Raw genomic sequence first — 17,838 nt, 5'->3', positions numbered from 1 at the left:
CAAGAGTGATTCATGAACCAGACGTGGTGCAAGTTAGAATACAGGAAGCAGAATTTTGGTTGAGTTTAAGTTTATGGAGGGTAAAAAATGCAAGGCAGCCAGCAGTGCAGTCCAGGCAGGCAGTCAAGTCCAAACACTGGAGAATGCCCTTGTTCTTCTACAAATGATGACATGGAAACAACATTGCTTAAATGGGTACACGGAACCTCAGTTTAATAGCTCATTCAAAAGGTGGTATCTCTGACAATGCAACAATCCCTCAGTCCTGTAATGAAATGTCAGCCCAAATTATGTACTTGTGTTCACACAATCTTATGACTCAGAGGCGAGAGTACGACAACTGAGCCAAGACAAAGTAGGGACAGGAAAAGGGAATGATAAAAAAATTATCATCCACGGAATGTGTTAGGTAATGAATGTAGTTTCTCACGACAACCAGATTATTTCATGTTGAATTAATTGTTGAAGTAAAACTGAAATTAACATTAAAATTAGACTGGATAATTTGAAAAGAAAACACAAATTAAAATCTACATTGATTCTGTTCAAATGGTTATTACTGTCCAGTCAAGGGGCAGAAAAAAAATTGTACATTTTTTCTGGGACTCAAAATTCAATTTAAAGATAAGACTAAGGAAAATTGATGGAGTTATTTTTGCAAGGGTGAATATGATTTACGCTCTTCAAGATTAGGTTGTCAGTCCTAGGCTTTCGTACATTTTTCTATTTATTATATTTATGTTTTACAAACAAGCATCACAAACCAGGTACAATTCAATTTAGATGTAGAGTAAACCTCCCAATACATTATCTCGACAACAATCCTTAAACCCAATCTTGAAAAAGCACCCATACCATACCAGTGCCATTTCTTATTCCTACACCAACAAGCTTTATGGTTTCTGTGTGAGAAACTATTTTAGTAGAAAATAGTTCAGAATCATGAGCATAATCTCAGCCACAATCAGCAGAGAACTAACTTGGACCAAACCAAGATGAACAATGTTGCCCGGTTTGCCCAAAAGAAGCAAGATGGATTTCTAAATGTACTATATTTATCAGATGGATACAAATAACGTAAAGTTCTATTTTTTAAGCAGCATTTTGTTTCAAATATTTCCCAAGCCAGCGAATACTTACTTGTTCTTTTGAAGTATATTAAAGAAGTTTTTCCTGATTGTAGAATATTGATAAAGTGTTGTTGATTTAAGGTGCGTAACATCTTCATACTATCAACAGCATTAAAGTAAACAGCATATAATAAAATTAAGCAAAGGTAGGAATGCCATTGGGCCATTTTAGCAGATAGATAAAGGCGTTCTGATCCCAAGAATTGCTCAAATACGTTGAATGAAATCCTCAGCAGCAAGTTGTTTATCTCAATCTGGAAAACGAAAAGCTAGCAGTAATAAGTGAGATATATTCTACAAATCATGTTCAATTCCCCATAACCCATCATGATGTTGCAGTCTCATATGTTTAAGTCCAACAAAAAGCCATTACATGTTAAAATAGCACCGTTGCATCAGGAGCACAAACTTTACAAGGAAAACTAGTCCTCTTATTGTAAAACATAGCACATCAAGAGTCAATTCCCTAAATCACTTAATCAATGTAATACATAAAAATCTACTTTAAAAGAATTTTCTTTTGAATATCTACACTATTTCAAAACTCCCTCCAGGTAAGGATGGCCTTAAGGATTTCCTCCCCTAAAGGGCATTAGTGAACTAGGTGGGTTTTTACAACAATCAATGCTAGTTTCATGGTCACCAATACTGAGACTAGATTTATGAATTGAATTTTAAATTCCACCAGCTACCCTGGTGGGATTTAAACCCATGTCCCCAGAGCATTAGCCTTGGTCTTTGAATTGCTAGTCCAATGACATTACCATTATGCCACCATCAAGGGTATGCCAAGGAGCTTGTGGCAGGGGCTGAAACAATGCCAATGTTTTCAGTCTTTCTAATATTTAACTGGACAAATCTGTTCCTCAGCTAAGACTGGATTTTGGACAACACAGGGGCAGTGGAAGGGTCTGAGCAGATGGTGGAGAGGAAGAGCTGGGTATCATGAACATACATTTGGAAATTGATCCCACCTCTGAAAATCCTATTGTCAAGTGACAGCATGTAGATGAGTAGAAGGAGGGGAGTAAGAATAGATTCTTGGGCAACCCCTGAGATAATGTTGCAGGCCTGGGAAGAGAAACTTAGATACAAAGAATAGAACCAAGTGAAGGCAATTCCACAGCTTATCAACAAAGGTGTTGAAGGAGGGTGGTATAATCAACCAGGTAAAAGGTTGCAAAGTGATCAAAAAATGAGAATACCCCACAATCATAATCACAGAGGACGTTTGTATGACTTTGATTAAGCCATTTTGATGATGTAGCCTGGATATGAGCCTGATTAGGGAGAATCTAAGAGAGCTGCAACATCAGCATATATCTGGAAGCTTAAAAAAACAAGTTCAAAGACTTTAGAGAAGGAAGATTGGAATTGGGATGGAAGCTTGTGACAACAGAAAGGTCAAAGATGGGTATTTTTGAAGAGGAAGGTGAAGTTGGCAGTTTTGAAATACCTGAGGAGCGGGAACCTTTGACAATGTCAGCCAGCTAAGGAAGTGGGCTAGGTCAGTGGTTTAGTGGGAACGGAGTCAAGGAAGCAGGAGATGTGTCTCATTAATGAGATGTCCTCAGAAAGGGCGAGTGAGGAAATAGGAGAGATTCAGGTTTAGAACTAGAACGTAAAAACCTGGTGGGGTTTAGCTTGGTGGGCAAGGGGATGAAAGGGAGGGGGGTGGGGGTGGGGAACTGCACTTAAAACTGAACAGATGATCCCAATCTTAGTGGCAAACAAGTTGATGAACTCCTCACAGGTTGTTGGGAGGTGAGGGTGGAAAGGGGCGGTGGAAGGAGTTAAAGGCCTCCAAGTGCTTCAAGTAGTCCAACCAACTCTAATGACGAACATCTAAACCATTTTTTCCCCTTGCACTTGACAGATCAAAGATGAGGGCTATTTCCAGAGGGATGACCAGGATGGGAGCAAGGAAAGGTTTTGCTATTTATCATTAGAAATGGTGCTCCATCAGAATTGGCTCCACTCTGACTTTTTAGCTCTAAAGAAGAGTCATACGTACTCAAAACGATAACTCTATTTCTCTCTCCACAGATGCTGCCAGACCTGTTGAGTTTATCCAGCATTTTCTGTTTTATTCCAGTCAGAACAAATTAATTCATTCTCTTTTTAGATGCTGATGGACTGGTTATATATTTCCAGTATTTTCTATTTTTTAGAATTACATGGAAATTATAATGCCGAAACAGGCCATTCAGCCCAACCAGTCCATGTAGGTTCCTAACCTCTACACAAGCAATAATCCGGATGCCATATACCAGCTCTGTTCCCATGTTTTGCTTTCAACTGCCTTAACCACTCTTTCATGTTGAAACATGATATTCCCTGCTCCCATCATAGTGCATTCCACAGCCTCATTATCTTCTATTAAAAAAATCCTATTTACATTTCATTTTACAACTATGTTGTTGAAATCAAGACCTTCCAATTACAGAAAACAGCCAGTTTCTACTAATTCTGTCCAATCCCTTCATGACTTAAAACACTGAGGGGGTGGTAGAGGCAGGAACCCTCACAACATTTAAATATTTAGATGAGCACTTGAAACACCATAGCAAACAGGTCTGCGGGCTAAGTGGTGGAAAATGAGATTAGATTAGATAGGTGTTTGATGGCCGGCACGGACACGATGGGCCGAAGGGCCTGTTTCTGTGCTGTATAACTATAAAATCATTTCTGGCTAGTTTATTGCAGATATCCAGCTCTTGCAATGATTTCCACCCTCAGGTATATCTGGTTTAATGATTTGTTTTTGCCTGTAAATAATAAAGATGCGACTTTCCGCATGAGCAAGAAAAATAAAAGCAAGCTGGAGCTTTCTCTGAGTTATGGGGAGGTAGACGTTCATTCCAACTGAGCTAACAACCGAATTAAACACCAAATACCAATCCTATTTCAATTCAATTCTATTTACTTTTCAACACCGCGCAGAATATTATCAATTAATTCATAATAAAACATTGATAAATAGAAAGAAGACCCAGTCATTGTCTGCACAGCCCTAACCCTCATTGTCATACCTTAGATCGGAATATGTTGCTCAGGATGTTCAGCAGCTGAATCCCCCTCGCCTCTGCCTTTTGCTGATTTGTATAAAACGTAAGTGTCTATTGGCTAACCATGATGTCAATCAAATCATATAGCCACTTCCGGTAACAATGGTGAGCTCAAACTGCGCATGCGCCTATTGCAGGCCCGCCCTCAATCCAATCCCTTTGCCGTCTCAATGATTGACAGGGAGGATGACAGAGCTCCACCAATGAGTGACCGGATAGGGTGTAGGGGGCGGGACCGGCTGCTGATTGTTTTTTTGTTGCTGGAGCTGAAGAAGCGGCTGGATAGATGGAGAGTGAGGGTGGGTGGGAGTGGAGTGATTGCAGTAGCAAGCACAGCTTGGCTCAGGATAAGCTGTGAAAACATGTCTCTACAGAGTCCAGCGGCAATGACGGCGGCTCCGGACAAGCCGATCCAGCCTGCAGTGCCCCCCTCAGTGGAGCTCGGTTTGACTGTGGTTTATACCGCTCTCTACACCCTGCTTTTCCTCTTCGTTTATCTGCAGCTCTGGCTGGTCTTGCACTATAAGCACAAGCGCTTCAGCTACCAAACGGTGTTTTTGTTTCTCTGTCTGTTCTGGGCAGGCCTGAGGACTACGCTCTTTTCTTTTTACTTTAAAAATTGTGTCCAGGCCAATCAGCTGGAGCCTTTTCCTTACTGGCTGTTGTATTGTTTCCCTGTGTGTTTGCAGTTCTTCACGCTGTGTCTACTAAACCTTTATTTTGCACAGGTATGTATTTAGGGAGGGAGGGTAAAAACAGAAATTCATTTTCATGCTGATTTCGTTTGTTTTTAATGGATAATAGGCATAACGTTTGCGAGAGATCGCAGAAACACTATAGGCAAAGTGCTGATATGTACGATACTGTCTTTTGTCCTTTTTTATATACCCGAATTATAGTCCGTCTTCTCCTGATATGCAAGCCGCCTGTAACATGTTCCAATTGTATCAATTTCGCGGATTAATGTGATTTATATCTATAATAGTGAATACGTTGATGTGAGAGAGATAATTAATATATGTTTGAAAGACTTGGCTTGTCTGGGTAATATTCTAAGTAAACCGTTGTATTCTAAGAAACAAATAAAATGGGGAACCGTGTTATTCCGGGTTTGGATAAACACCAATTATGACGTTAACTGGTTTGACTGCCCGCTGCCTTTCAGCCGTGCGCTCGACTGTTTATTGGAGGTAAAATCTTTTTTAAATATCCTTATTCTGAAATCCTATAGCCAGTTACAACAAATTTTCTTTTGTTTGCAATAGTTGCTGGAAATTTCTTGACAATTTTATCTAATTCAGGAGAAAATTGAATTAGTAATCTTGTTCTGGCCTTTAATTCAAGAAAGTAATCGATAAATAAATCGTCCCATTTCAAGACTAAAACGATTGCAATTTTCAGTTGTTAAAACTTTTTTAAAAATGATTTGCTGAAGCAAACCGCATTACAGACCATATCTGAGCCAGTGTTTCTGCGGTTATTTATTTGTTGCGTACTGTCGACCGAGTTTTGCAAAGACGAGTATATTTTAAAACTCGCAATTTAATGTTTTTCTTACTTATTAGAGATTGTAGCAATGGTTGTAGTTCATTTGTTTAATTTGAAGCTTGTTCGGGATTTTATCTTCACCGTAAATATTTCATTTGTACAGAATAATAGCAAACAGCTGAATTTTGGAAATCTTTAGAAGAATTGATTTTACGAGGTGATCCACCTCGGGGTTAGGGCAGTCTCACCTGGCCACAGCCTTTACTGATCTCAGTTCGAACTTCAAACTTTCACCATAGCCTGTTGTGGGGATTCTACTGTTTCCACAAATTGCACAAAATGTTAATAAGTCATCTACAGATTTAAATCTCTGCATTATCCAGAATTACAAAGATAAGTTTTCCTATGCAAGTTAGTTGTATTCTATGTAATTTGTCAAGGACGAATATGATAGTGAAAAAATAAAAACAGAATTACCTGGAAAAACTCAGCATGTCTGGTAGCATCGGCGGAGAAGAGTTGACGTTTCGAGTCCTCATGACCCTTCAACAGAACTGTGAATTTCTGTTGAAGGGTCATGAGGACTCGAAACGTCAACTCTTCTCCGCCGATGCTGCCAGACCTGCTGAGTTTTTCCAGGTAATTCTGTTTTTGTTTTGGATTTCCGGCATCCGCAGTTTTTTGTTTTTATGTTACTTATTGACAGCCTGAGCAGCTGAGCTCTGTTACATCTACGTAGAGAACAATAATGTTTAAAAAAAAGAATTCAGACTCGTTGTTAGTTGAAAGAATGATATGGTGAAATTTCACATCTTAAAACTTTTACTGTAATAAATGACAAACACTATTGAGCTGTGGCAGCTTGCAAAGTCAAGGAGCCTTTTCTGCTGACGATGTGTAACTTCTGTCTGATATTCTTTAATTTGTATGGAAGCCTGTAACCTGATCTCAAAATGGCTTCCTCTGCCTTCCCTGTGGCAATGGAAACACATTAACTTTATACATTTGACCTCAACTCCCTTTTATCTTAGTAAATGGATAAGTTACAGCACAACAGTTTATAACCCACAACCTGCAGAACTTTTCTGGGACCTTGGGAGTCTTGGGATCTGTTTCTGTTAAACTCAGACACTGCTGCCTTGCTTCCAAGCATGAATATCTTGCATCATCTTCCCAGCAAAACAACCTAAAGTTTACTTTGATCTCTAACAATCAAACCACCCAGACTTGCTGTCAGCCAGACTTTAGAGCAGGTCACATGACCCATTCATAAAGCTAGCCTCAAAATATAACCTCATGCCTCAATTATAACAGTTCTAATTGGTTAACTACCTTTTTAAGTTGAAGTGTACAATAATTGGAATATAAAGTGTATTGTTATCATAAGTGAGATCAAACATCATGCAAACTGCATCGCAATTCATATCGTCCAGTTGATCCAAAGCTATTTTCCGAATTAATTTAATGTGTGGTGGCCAACTATGCTCTCTGAAACTTCTCCTTAAACCTTAATGCTCCATTAACTTCTCAATTTAAAAAAAAACTTTCCATCAAGCTTTCAGTCACCAGTACATTAGCTTCCCCATAACTCTGCTTTCCCGATCTCTCTCTCTCTCTCTCTCTCACTTAGGCACATTGGGCCTTTTTTAAACACTAAATGTAACTTGTGTAAAGAATAGTGACTCTATTTCAATTTGCAAATACGACAAATGACCAGAAACTTGGCCTTGCAGCTGTTGTAATGCCTCTTTTTGGGGACCTGATCTTCCATGTATTGACATAAACTTCTGTGAATTCAACCAAACCAAAACAGAGCTACCAGTAGATCCATAAGCAGTCTGTTTATATTAGATTTTAGTATTTGCTCTTATGGGCAGCAAGTAACTGAAACAGTCTTCAAGATGAATGGAGAAGAAGATGGGGCTTGTATATCGAGCTCGTAGGCTTTCTGGACAATCAAAGATTCTATGGTCTTTAATTATGCTAAAATTGCAGGATCAGAAATGTAGGTTTCGATGGATAATATTTTGTAGTTTTGAATTGTATCTACCCATTTATCGTGTGGTATAAGGGAAATGCATTGTATCTGTTATTGAGTTTAAATAAAGTAGGCCCCAGGCCTTCTGCAGAAATTCCAGGCACTCCTTGCTTTGACTTCCATTCAAGTACAGTGATAACTGATAAAATGGGTCCTTTTGCAAACTCCTCATCAAACTTTTGACTTTTATTGAGACAAGGAATTGAATTATGAATGTAAATGTTTACTGAGTGAAAGCTGGCCAACAGCTTCAAAAATGATACAAAAAATAACGCTGGAAACATTCAGTAGGTCAGACAGTATCTGTGGAGATATAGTTAATGTTTTAACTTGATGTCCTTTGACCACAACTGCAAAGATGATCCCGAATAAAAGCCCATAAGGTCTAAACAAAATGTTACACTGAGTGCTTTACCTTAAGCTGTAAGTATGCCAAATATTCCTTCCCTTTTTATTAGGGGTGAAATAACAATGTGCAAGACAGTCAGAAATGAATACAAATTTTGAAAGCACAGAACCTACTTGGTAGTTGGGGATATCACCACCTTAAGTTGGTTGTTACCCCAATTCCAGCAAATGTGGAATCAGCTTCAATCGAATTGAAGGATTAAATTGACATGAGGGACTGAATGGTCTACTCTTTTTTTTTGGAAATTTATTGTTCTTAGTAGGAGCACACAATCTAGTACTATTGTGGCGGGGGGGGGGGGGGGGGGGGGGGGGGGAAGAGAGGGAAAGAGCTCAGGCATTTTCTTCATTTAGAAAAGGTTATTTGCTCAGGATGTTTGTACCTGACTTGCTAATTATGGGATTATTCCCAGTTTGGGCAGTGGTTCTTAATTTTTTACGTGGACCACTGGTGAACTGTGCACTGGTACAAAATGCAAGTCACTGACATGCAACGCTTCAGCTGAGGCCATATTAAAGAACAGGTCAGAACCTTTATCCCAATTCTACGCATGATGTCTTACAACCATACTGGCTCCTGGATGTGTGGCACAAGTTATAAGTGCAAGCAACAACAGTGTAGTTCTGTAAGCAAGATATATATTTCTGTTGAATTTTTTTGATTAATATGGATGCAGGGCAGGTATTGACTTCTCACTTTTTTAATAGCACATATTTAAACATTAATTATGAAACATTTTAATATGAAAAGTCTATTTTGTTTCTGGTATGAATTGATATTTAATAAAATTAATGCACAAAAATGTATTGCGTTTTGTAGCAAAAAGTAGTGAAATATTTGCATAAGTTCCCATTTGTTCTGATGAGTATTTTGCAGTGTCAAACATAAGTGGGTTGGGTAGTCACAGGGTGTTTTGCCGCCACCCCTGCCCCCCCCAGCTAAGTGATCTCTGGGTTAGGACTGTAAACAGTGAAACGCATGCACTTTCAAATGTTGTCCCTTGCCCTTGCCTATGCTACATTGCCCAAGGTGGTGGTGGGATGGGAGTTGAGGAGTCCAGGACAAGCGTCCCTGAAAAACTTTGATTTTTTTTTTGGTCCTAAAAGTCACTTGAACAGGCACTTTCCCATCTTCAACACCAGCCTTTATAGTTCAGAGTAAGTACTTTCTCTGGACCCAAGCAATAGAAACTCTGTACCTTATCAAACTCCTCATCTAGTTTTGACATCTTTTCTTCTCCTAATTACCAGCATAAAAATGGGTCTCGTCATCCTTGATTAACCTAGCACTTCTCCATCTTTCGTTCGTGCCAACACTCAAGTTCCAGAATAATGCCAACAGTGCAGACTCAATTCTCATTCCAGGTGAGGCAGAGTTGAGGTCTGCTTCCTTGCTGCCCTCCTTGGGAGGGGTTTTGGGGGCGGGGTTTAATAAAAGAAAAACTGCCAAGGAAATGGCTCAAGATGAAACATCCACAGACAATTGTGAGCCAAGAGCACACATGGATGAATTAGGCCATTTCAAAGGTCACTTTTAAGAATCAATTAAGTTGGTGTGGGTCTGGGTCACACAAGAGGCCAGACCAGGTAAGAACAGATTTCTTTCCCTGAAGGACTTCTTTTAATAGCGATCTGGTAGTTTCATGATCACCATCACTGATACTAGCTTTGTAATTCCAAATTTATTTAACTACTTGAATTTAAATTCCCTGGACTCTGTGGTGGAATGGGAACTCGTGTCTCTGGATTATTAGCCCAGTAGCATAACCAATATGCTATTGTAAATCCAACATATGCAATACTGTATGTGAAATTAATGCACAGGCAAATTTGAATTCAAATTTCAAAAGTTGCTTGATAACTTGAGTGTTCCGAGCAGTTGAAATTGAAGTACTGCAGGTTATTGATCTTCATGAATTACTTGGGTACAGACCATGAATTGTTTATCCTAGCTAGCTACACAAGATGAGTCCCAGTCTAATTTCATTGGGGAATTAATGTATAATGCAAAATGGTATGTAATTTAGTTCTAGGATAATTAATTAAGGATGATTAAGGCATGCGTAACTATCAGAAATAAACAACAGACTACAGTAAAGGAAGTTGTTTTCTGGCTTTGGATAGATGCTCCACCTATTCTGTCATTTGCAAACTGGAATGATTCCTATTTCTTGCATAGTGTGGCTTGCAAAATGAAGTGTTACTTGGCACACTTTTTTCCAATGAAAGTTGAATCCATTTTCTGTCCAGTGTCCACTGCAGCCAAACTGTCTCTGGAGCAGCAATAGACTGAAAGCTGGATGCATTTTATGAGCTGGTAGTGTTCGATGTATTTGTTTCCCCCATGGGCAGAATTCTCTAGTTGGCAAGCGGGGGTGAGGCACGCTCGCCGACGCTTAAAATGACGTGCAGTGATGTCAGGCAGGCATCCCAATGCCACTACGTCATTTAGATTTTCAGTTAGGCGGGCATGCAGCCGACTCAGCAAGGAACACACACAGCACAGGGAATTACTCTGAATCCCTGCCCCCAGCCTGCACAGGGAGTGTTCAGCGCTTCCAGGCAAGCATCATGCTGGGCGGGCCTTAATTGGCCTGCCCATGTAAAACAGTGGCCTGTCCCCAATTGGGGGTGCCGATTGGGTTCACGCCTGCCCCTGCACAACCTGCCCCCCCCCCCTTTGCCAAAATAGGGGAAAATTTTCCCCATGTATATTTCTATCATTGACTAATCTAAGTGTTAAATAAATTCTTGACTTAGCAGATGAATGCTACATACTTGGTTGCTTACTGGGGTCAACAATCAACTTTATCAGCATTTTGTTAATGAACCATAACTGATTTTTTTTTTGTCTTTCTGGGATAAAGCATGTATGGTGGGTGAATTGAGAGGGTGGGAAATCTTGCATTTATAATATTGCACAGTATTTTTTCAAAGACTTAATCTCACACATTCAGTTATTTTGGAATGCAATGTCTGTTGTAACATATTTATGCTCCTCCAATGCCACAAACAAGTGAAATGAATGACCATTTAAATTATGATTTTTGTACTTTTAGTTTAAAGAATGTCTCACCTGAAGGATGAGTCACAGGGTCAGATTTACAAACAAAGTGATTGTTAAAGCAACAGTTTCATGTCAGAGCATGGTTTATTGTAAGTTGATTTTCATGTGATAAACCACATCTCCAGCTTTAACCCTTTGAGTTCACTCGTACTTTGCTTGGGAGCTCTACAAAGTGTGTGATGAGAACAAAAGGGGTGATGTGGAGCTGTACTGATTTAATGATTAGGGATCTGTAATGTTTGCAACATTGCTGGTATAAATAAAATCAGAGGTCCTTTTATTTGGGGGAAAGCTGAGGAAGTAGGTCAGATGGTCTGTTTCTTCACTTTTTATGAATGGTCTTTCTGTGTGTCTGATACCTTGAGTAACTTATTCTCATCAGAAGAGTTTGATTGGTTTTGACTCAAAGGAATTGCAGTGCAAATTTATTTCTTCAGTTCACAATATGGTAATTTAGAATCTCAAGTTCTAGAGGTGTCTCCAGATGTTGCACCTTAATTTGACTGAGATATTTACAGTATTCAATTGAGTGATTTTTTTAAAAACTAAATCATAAACTCAAAGTTTGCACTTGAGATGACTAAGTGCAAAGTCACTAAAATCTAGATTGCAAATAAAAAGGTTTTTATAAATCCAACTATGCTGAGTGTGATGGAATTGAAGTTCATATGAGTTTTTTCACTCCCTCTTGAATCATCTGATTCCTGCCTCAGGAAGAGACAATGTGGACTAGACCCTTTTAAACACACCCCCCCCCCCCCCCCCCCCCCCGAAGTCTTCAATGTTCTTGTCTTGGGTAGTGAAATATTGTTCCATCAGTGTCTTTATTCTGCCTCTTACCCAATGACTGGCATGTGAGCTAAATGATAAGTTTTGAGAAGCTTTTTATTTGTGGGGGGTAACATAATTGAACGTAATCCTACCTTTGCCAGAAACATTTAAAGTTTAATCAGTTATCACTACATATTTACCAAGTGCTCCAGAGTTTTTGTTTTCACCCTCTAGCCAAGATCGAGATCAATAGCCACTAAAAAGATCAGAAGTCCTATGTAGGGTTAAGTAGCAGATTTGAATGTTTCAGGTTTTTTATAAAAACATATTTGGTTGAAACAGACATTGTAATCTATTAGTTGATCTGTGACATTAATGGAACCTGAAGCATGGTTGCAATTTTCAAATGTGATGGTGAAGCAGTGTTTTATTGCCCCTCCTTTTATGGCTACTACTTTCTATGGTGACAGGAGCTGTAAAATCTTTTAACAAACCTTCTGAGGTCAACTTGAGACTAATTGAAGGTCATTTCAATAGATTGACTTCTATTTGTAAATTGCTAATTCACCTCCAAGTGCAGACATCATTCAATCCTCACTTCATCATTTTTCAATCTATTTTCCTATAATACTTTGTTTATATTTAAATCTCAAAACATACGATGACTTGGAAAGCAGAACAGGTTCAGCTGGAGCATAGAATCACCTTTGTAGGATAGGCTGAAGAACTGAGAGAAACAATGCATTACAGCACTGCCACAGGCATGATGGTACAATTACAGTGTGACAGGTTAAGAGCCAGTGCCATAATATGTTGTGCCTTGGGAATTTGTAATGGAAAAAGGTTGATACAGTAGTGTGATAAAAGCTAACTCTAGGAAATAAGGCTCTGTTGCCAAACCTCACCTCAACCTATTCCCTCCTCTCCTTGAAACACTGATGCAAATTTGATACAACTGAATGACTTGCTAGACCACTTCAGAGGACAGTTAATATTCAACCATGTTGGTGTGGGTCTAGAGTCACACATAGGCCAGTCCTTAACCAAAGAACATTTGTGAATCATTTGGATTCTTACAATAATCTGATCACTTTTTCTGTGCACCAGACAGAATGTGTTTTCTTACTGCCCTTGATCAGAAGTGTTCGGATGTGAAGTGTTTGTTTTCTCATCCTCAGAGTGGTTGTCCCAATTGTAATCATTCCAGCAAGCAGAAAAAATAATAAATAACCTTTTAAGATTTTTTTTAATGCCATAGTTGCTGTGGAAGCAGATTCAATAACTTTTTAAAAAAGGAATTGGATAAATATTTGAAGGAGAAAAAATTGTAGGACAATGGTAAAGGGCAGGGGAACACAATTAATTTGGTTCTTACAAAATCTGGCATGGGTGTAATGGGCCAAATGGCCTCATATCATACAATTATCACCAGATCTGGCTAGACTATTTTAAGCACTATTGAGCCTTGTTCTGCCAAAACTCCATATTATTCTAAGATCATCTGGAGTTTGAAAATAATCTACACAACTAACCATGCCCTTAAAACCCCCTTTTTTAATGACCCCCCCCCCCCCCCAAACCTTATTGCTGATAAGTATGGAGAGCTTAAATAGAGTGGGGAAGGGTTCTGGAAAGGGGATATGTAGGCTTACAAAGCAAAAGGATATGGCAGCCTTGCAGGGCAGCTATTTAGTTAATGATACCCAGAGTGTGACAGGGACTAGTGTGCAAGCATTTAAAAAGAAACAGCAAATAGGGTCAAAGGGGGGAAAAATGGTAAAAGGGCAAAATTAATGACCCTTTACTTTAAATGCACATAGTATTCGGAACAAAATAATTTAATGCACAAATAGAGGTTAGTGGGTATGATCTTATAGTCATTACGGAGATGTGGTTACAAGGAGATCAAAGTTGGGAACTAAATATTCAGGGGCATGTGACTTTTCGAAAAGACAGGAAGGAAGGAAAGGGTGGTGGGATAGCTTTGTTAGTATGAGATGGAATAAGTACGATAGCAAAAAAGGACCTTGGATCGGAAGATGCAGAATCCATGTGGGTGGAGGTAAGAAATAACAAGGGGAAGAAAACACTGGTGGGAGTAGTCTATAGGCACCCTGACAGCTATACAGTCGGACAAAGAATAAATCAGGAGATAATGAGTGCATGTAAAAAAAGACTGTACATTAATCATGGGTGACTTTAATCTTCATGTAGATTGGGAAAATCAAATTGGCAGAGGTAGACACGAACAAGAATTCATAGAGTATCCGGAACAGTTTCTTAGAACAATATGTTGTGAATCCAACCAGGGATCAGGCTATTTTGGATGTGGTAATGCGCAATGAGGCAGGATTAATAAAGGACCCTCCAGAAACAGTGACCATAATATGGTAGGATTTAGTGTTCCGTTTGATAGTGAGAAACCTGGGTTGGAAACAACTGTGCTAAACTTAAATAAGGGTGATTACAATGGAATGAGAGCAGAGTGGACTGGGAAAACAGTTTAGCAGAAAAGATGGTTGATGAACAATGGCAAACGTTTAAGAAAATAGTTCATGGCTCTCAACAGAGATCCCTATGAGGAAGAAGGATTCATGGAAGTGGATAAAACAACCATAGTTAACCAAGGAAGTTAAAAACAGTATCAAATTGAAAGAAAAAACATACAATGTGGCAAAGATTAGTGTTAGCCAGAGGATTGGGAAATTTTAATAATCAACAAAAGATTACCAAGAAAATAAACTTTAGTAAACTAGCAAGTAATATAAAACAGACAGAGCTTTTTTATATATTTAAAAAAGGTAGAGGCCAAAATGAACATAGGCCCCTTAGAGAATGAGGCTGGGGAAATAATGGGGAACCAGGAAATGGCAGAGGAATTGAATAAATACTTTGCATCAGTCTTCATGGTAGAAGATACTAATAGCATTCCAAAAATACTAACTAATCAAGGGGCAAAAGGAGGGGAGGGAATAAATACGACTATCACTAGAGAAAAAGTACTAGGGAAACTAATGGGGCTAAATGCCAATAGGTCATCTGGACCTGATGGATTGCATCCTAGGATATTAAAGGAAGTAGCTGCAGAGATAGTGGATGCACTAGTAGTAATCTTCCAAAAATCTTTAGATTCTGGAAAAGTCCCAGAGGATTGGAGAACAAAAACAGCTAACTATAGGCCAGTTGGCTTAACATCTGTAATTGGGGAAATGTTGGAGTCTATTATAAAAGATCTAATAGAGCATTTAGAAATAGATAATCTAATCAAGCAGTCAGCATAGCTTCATGAATGGGAAATCATGCCTGACAAATTTGAGAATTCTTTGAGGAGGTTTGTTGTAGGATAGATAAAGGGGAACCAGTAGATGTAATGTATTTGGATTTCCAAAAGGTGTTCGATAAGGTACTGCACATAAAGCTACTTAAGATAAGAGCCCATGGTATTGGGGGTAGTATATTAACATGGATAAAGGATTGGCTAACTAATAGAAGACACAGTTGGGGTGAGTGGGGCATTTTCAGGATGGCAACCTGTAACTAGTGGAGTGCCACAAGGTTCAGCGCTGGGGCCTCAATTATTTACAGTATATATTAATGACTTAGATAAGGGAAGTGAATGTACTAATAGCAAGTTTGCACATGACACAAAAATAGGTGGGAAGGCAAACGGTGAGGATGAAACAAGGAGGGATTTAGAGAGGTTAAGTGAGTGAGCAAAAACATGGTAGATGGAATATAATGTGGGGAAAATGTGAAGTTATGCACTTGGCAGGAGGGAATAGAGGAGCTGAATATTATTTAAATGGAGAAAGGCTGCAGCACAGAGGGATTTGGCTGTCCTTGTGCGTGCATCCCAAAAAAGCTAACATACAAGTTCAGCATGTAATAGGTAAGGCAAATGGAATGTTGGCATTTATTTCAAAGGGAATGGAGTATAAAAAGATATGGAAATCTTGCTAAAACTATACAACGCGCTAGTTAGACCACACCTAGAATACTGTGAACAATTTTGGTCCCCTTATCTAAGGAAAGATATACTGGTATTGGAGGCAGTCCAGAGAAGGTTCACTAGGTTGATCCTGCATATGGAGGGATTTTCTTATGAGGAGAGGTGGAGTAGGTTGGGCCTGTACTCATATTGGAGTTTAGAATGAGAGGTGACCTTATTGAAACATAAGATTCTTAGGGGGCTTGACAGGGTAGATGCTGAGAGGTTGTTTCCCCTTATGGGAGAGTTGAGGACCATAGGGCATAATCTCAGTCAGGGGGCACCCATTTAAAACTGAGATGAGGAGGAATTTCTTCTGAGGGTAGTCAATCTGTGGGATTCTATACTGCAGAGGCTGGGTCATTAAGTATATTCAAGACTGAGGTAGATTTTTAATCAGTAAAGGAATCACGGGTTATGGGGAAAAGACAGGAAAGTGGAATTGAGAATCAGATCAGCCATGATCTCATTGAATGGCAGAGCAGACTCAATGGGCTGAATAACCTACTTCTGCTCTTATGTCTTATGGTCTTAACTAAGACTCGGACAATTTGTTCAGTTTCTTGCCTCAAACCTTTGCCTGATCCTCCTTTCTCTCTTCTTTCCGCCCCCCCCCATTCTTTCTAAGCTTATCTTATCCTTGAACAGCCAGCTTAAACGTTCAGTTGAATCATGACTGATTTATCTCTCTTCTCCATTTATGTGTGCCTTTGTTCCATATTCCTTGTTTCTGTTGCCAAACAAAAGCTTATTGATTTCAGTCTTAAATTTCAACTGACCTAGAATCCCCAACCTTCTGGGGGGTAAGTTGCAGATTTCTTCTATCCCTTGTGCTATTTTTTTTTCCCCTGGGTTCGCTTCCATCTTTAGTTTTAAGATGATGCACTCTTGTCTAAAATCCCATGCCAGAGGAACTAATTTCTATATTCACCCTAATGAATCTCTTTATCATTTGAAATACCTCAATTAGAGCAGCCCCTAAACTTTCTAAACTCAAGGGAATATTAAGCCAGGTTTTTGCAAGCTGTCCTCAATGTATCATTCTGGTGAATCATCATGTTTCTTTTGAAGGCCAATATATTTTTCCTTTGGTTTGTTGCCCAAAACTGATTGCAGTACTCCTAAATGGGGTCTGGACATTGGTCTGCAACTAATCACTGTCTTTGAATTCCAACCCCGTTGTCAGCTGGAATCAAAATTGCCTTAGCCTTTTCATTACTTTTTTGGAATTGTGTCTGTCACTAGCTTTTAGCATAAATGAACACCTAAAATCCCTTTGGTCCTCCACAGCTCCTTGTCTTTTGCCATGAAAAAAATACTCCAAATAGTCGTCCTCAGATCAAAAATGGATTATATTTTGTTTCCCTATGGAATTCTCTTCTTGCTCCCTTGCCCTCACATCAGCTAGCCAACCTCCCTGGCTCATTTTAACTGACACTGTAAGTAGTTGCTTTTCCTCCAGGTACAATGCCCCATTCCTTTCAAAACAGCAGACACTGGCTCCCTTCTCAAACAGCTGCCCCCGACCCTTAAAACCTTCAGCCTTTGCAAGCTGCTATGTCCCACAATTTCCTTTGAATCTCTCCCATCAGACTTGAATCAAAGTTACAAATGACATTGTGATTATGGTCATAGCACATTATTTCTCCTGAATCTCTGAAATCTTTCTTTCATTCAGTTGACTGCAACATTATTCCCCAGTGCATCTTTCTTGTCCTCAGTGGGTCTGACCTCAGTTATCAAATGGTAGCCAGATCATCTCCAGCAATGGCTTCTCTTACAGCTACTTAGTTTATATCTGAAGTGAGTGCCTCAACAAGCCAATTTTGGCCCGCTGGCCCGCTTCCCTTCATCATCTAACATGCTGCCTCTCAGCAACA

At 39.3% G+C, this 17,838-nt stretch overlaps 2 protein-coding genes across 6 annotated transcripts in view; one reads left to right on the top strand and one right to left on the bottom strand.

Annotated features, from left to right (window-relative positions):
- Window positions 1-4,219, bottom strand: part of txndc16 (thioredoxin domain containing 16) — a 134,097-nt gene extending 129,878 nt beyond the window's left edge. For 2 of the 3 annotated variants that reach the window (XM_041215250.1, XM_041215251.1), the window contains exons 1-2: window positions 4,163-4,216; window positions 1,141-1,384 (exon numbers count right to left, since the gene is read on the bottom strand). In XM_041215250.1, coding sequence (XP_041071184.1) covers window positions 1,141-1,297 — 157 coding nt within the window. In that variant the 5' untranslated portion in view covers window positions 1,298-1,384; window positions 4,163-4,216. Of the gene's footprint in view, window positions 1-1,140; window positions 1,385-4,162 lie in introns of all 3 variants that reach the window. The other variant, XM_041215252.1, reaches the window with a different exon arrangement.
- A 249-nt stretch (window positions 4,220-4,468) lies between these two features.
- The window catches only part of gpr137c (G protein-coupled receptor 137c), a 34,522-nt gene continuing 21,152 nt past the window's right edge, over window positions 4,469-17,838 (top strand). For all 3 annotated transcript variants that reach the window (XM_041214917.1, XM_041214916.1, XM_041214915.1), the window contains exon 1: window positions 4,469-4,926. In XM_041214917.1, the coding sequence (XP_041070851.1) occupies window positions 4,561-4,926 (366 nt within the window). In that variant the 5' untranslated portion in view covers window positions 4,469-4,560. The remainder of the gene's footprint in view (window positions 4,927-17,838) is intronic.

This window comes from Carcharodon carcharias, chromosome 20 (genome assembly GCF_017639515.1).
Source record: "Carcharodon carcharias isolate sCarCar2 chromosome 20, sCarCar2.pri, whole genome shotgun sequence".
Classification (NCBI taxonomy): domain Eukaryota; kingdom Metazoa; phylum Chordata; class Chondrichthyes; order Lamniformes; family Lamnidae; genus Carcharodon; species Carcharodon carcharias.
Note: the sequence above shows the minus strand (reverse complement) of the source record. Positions and strands in the feature narration are given on the sequence as shown.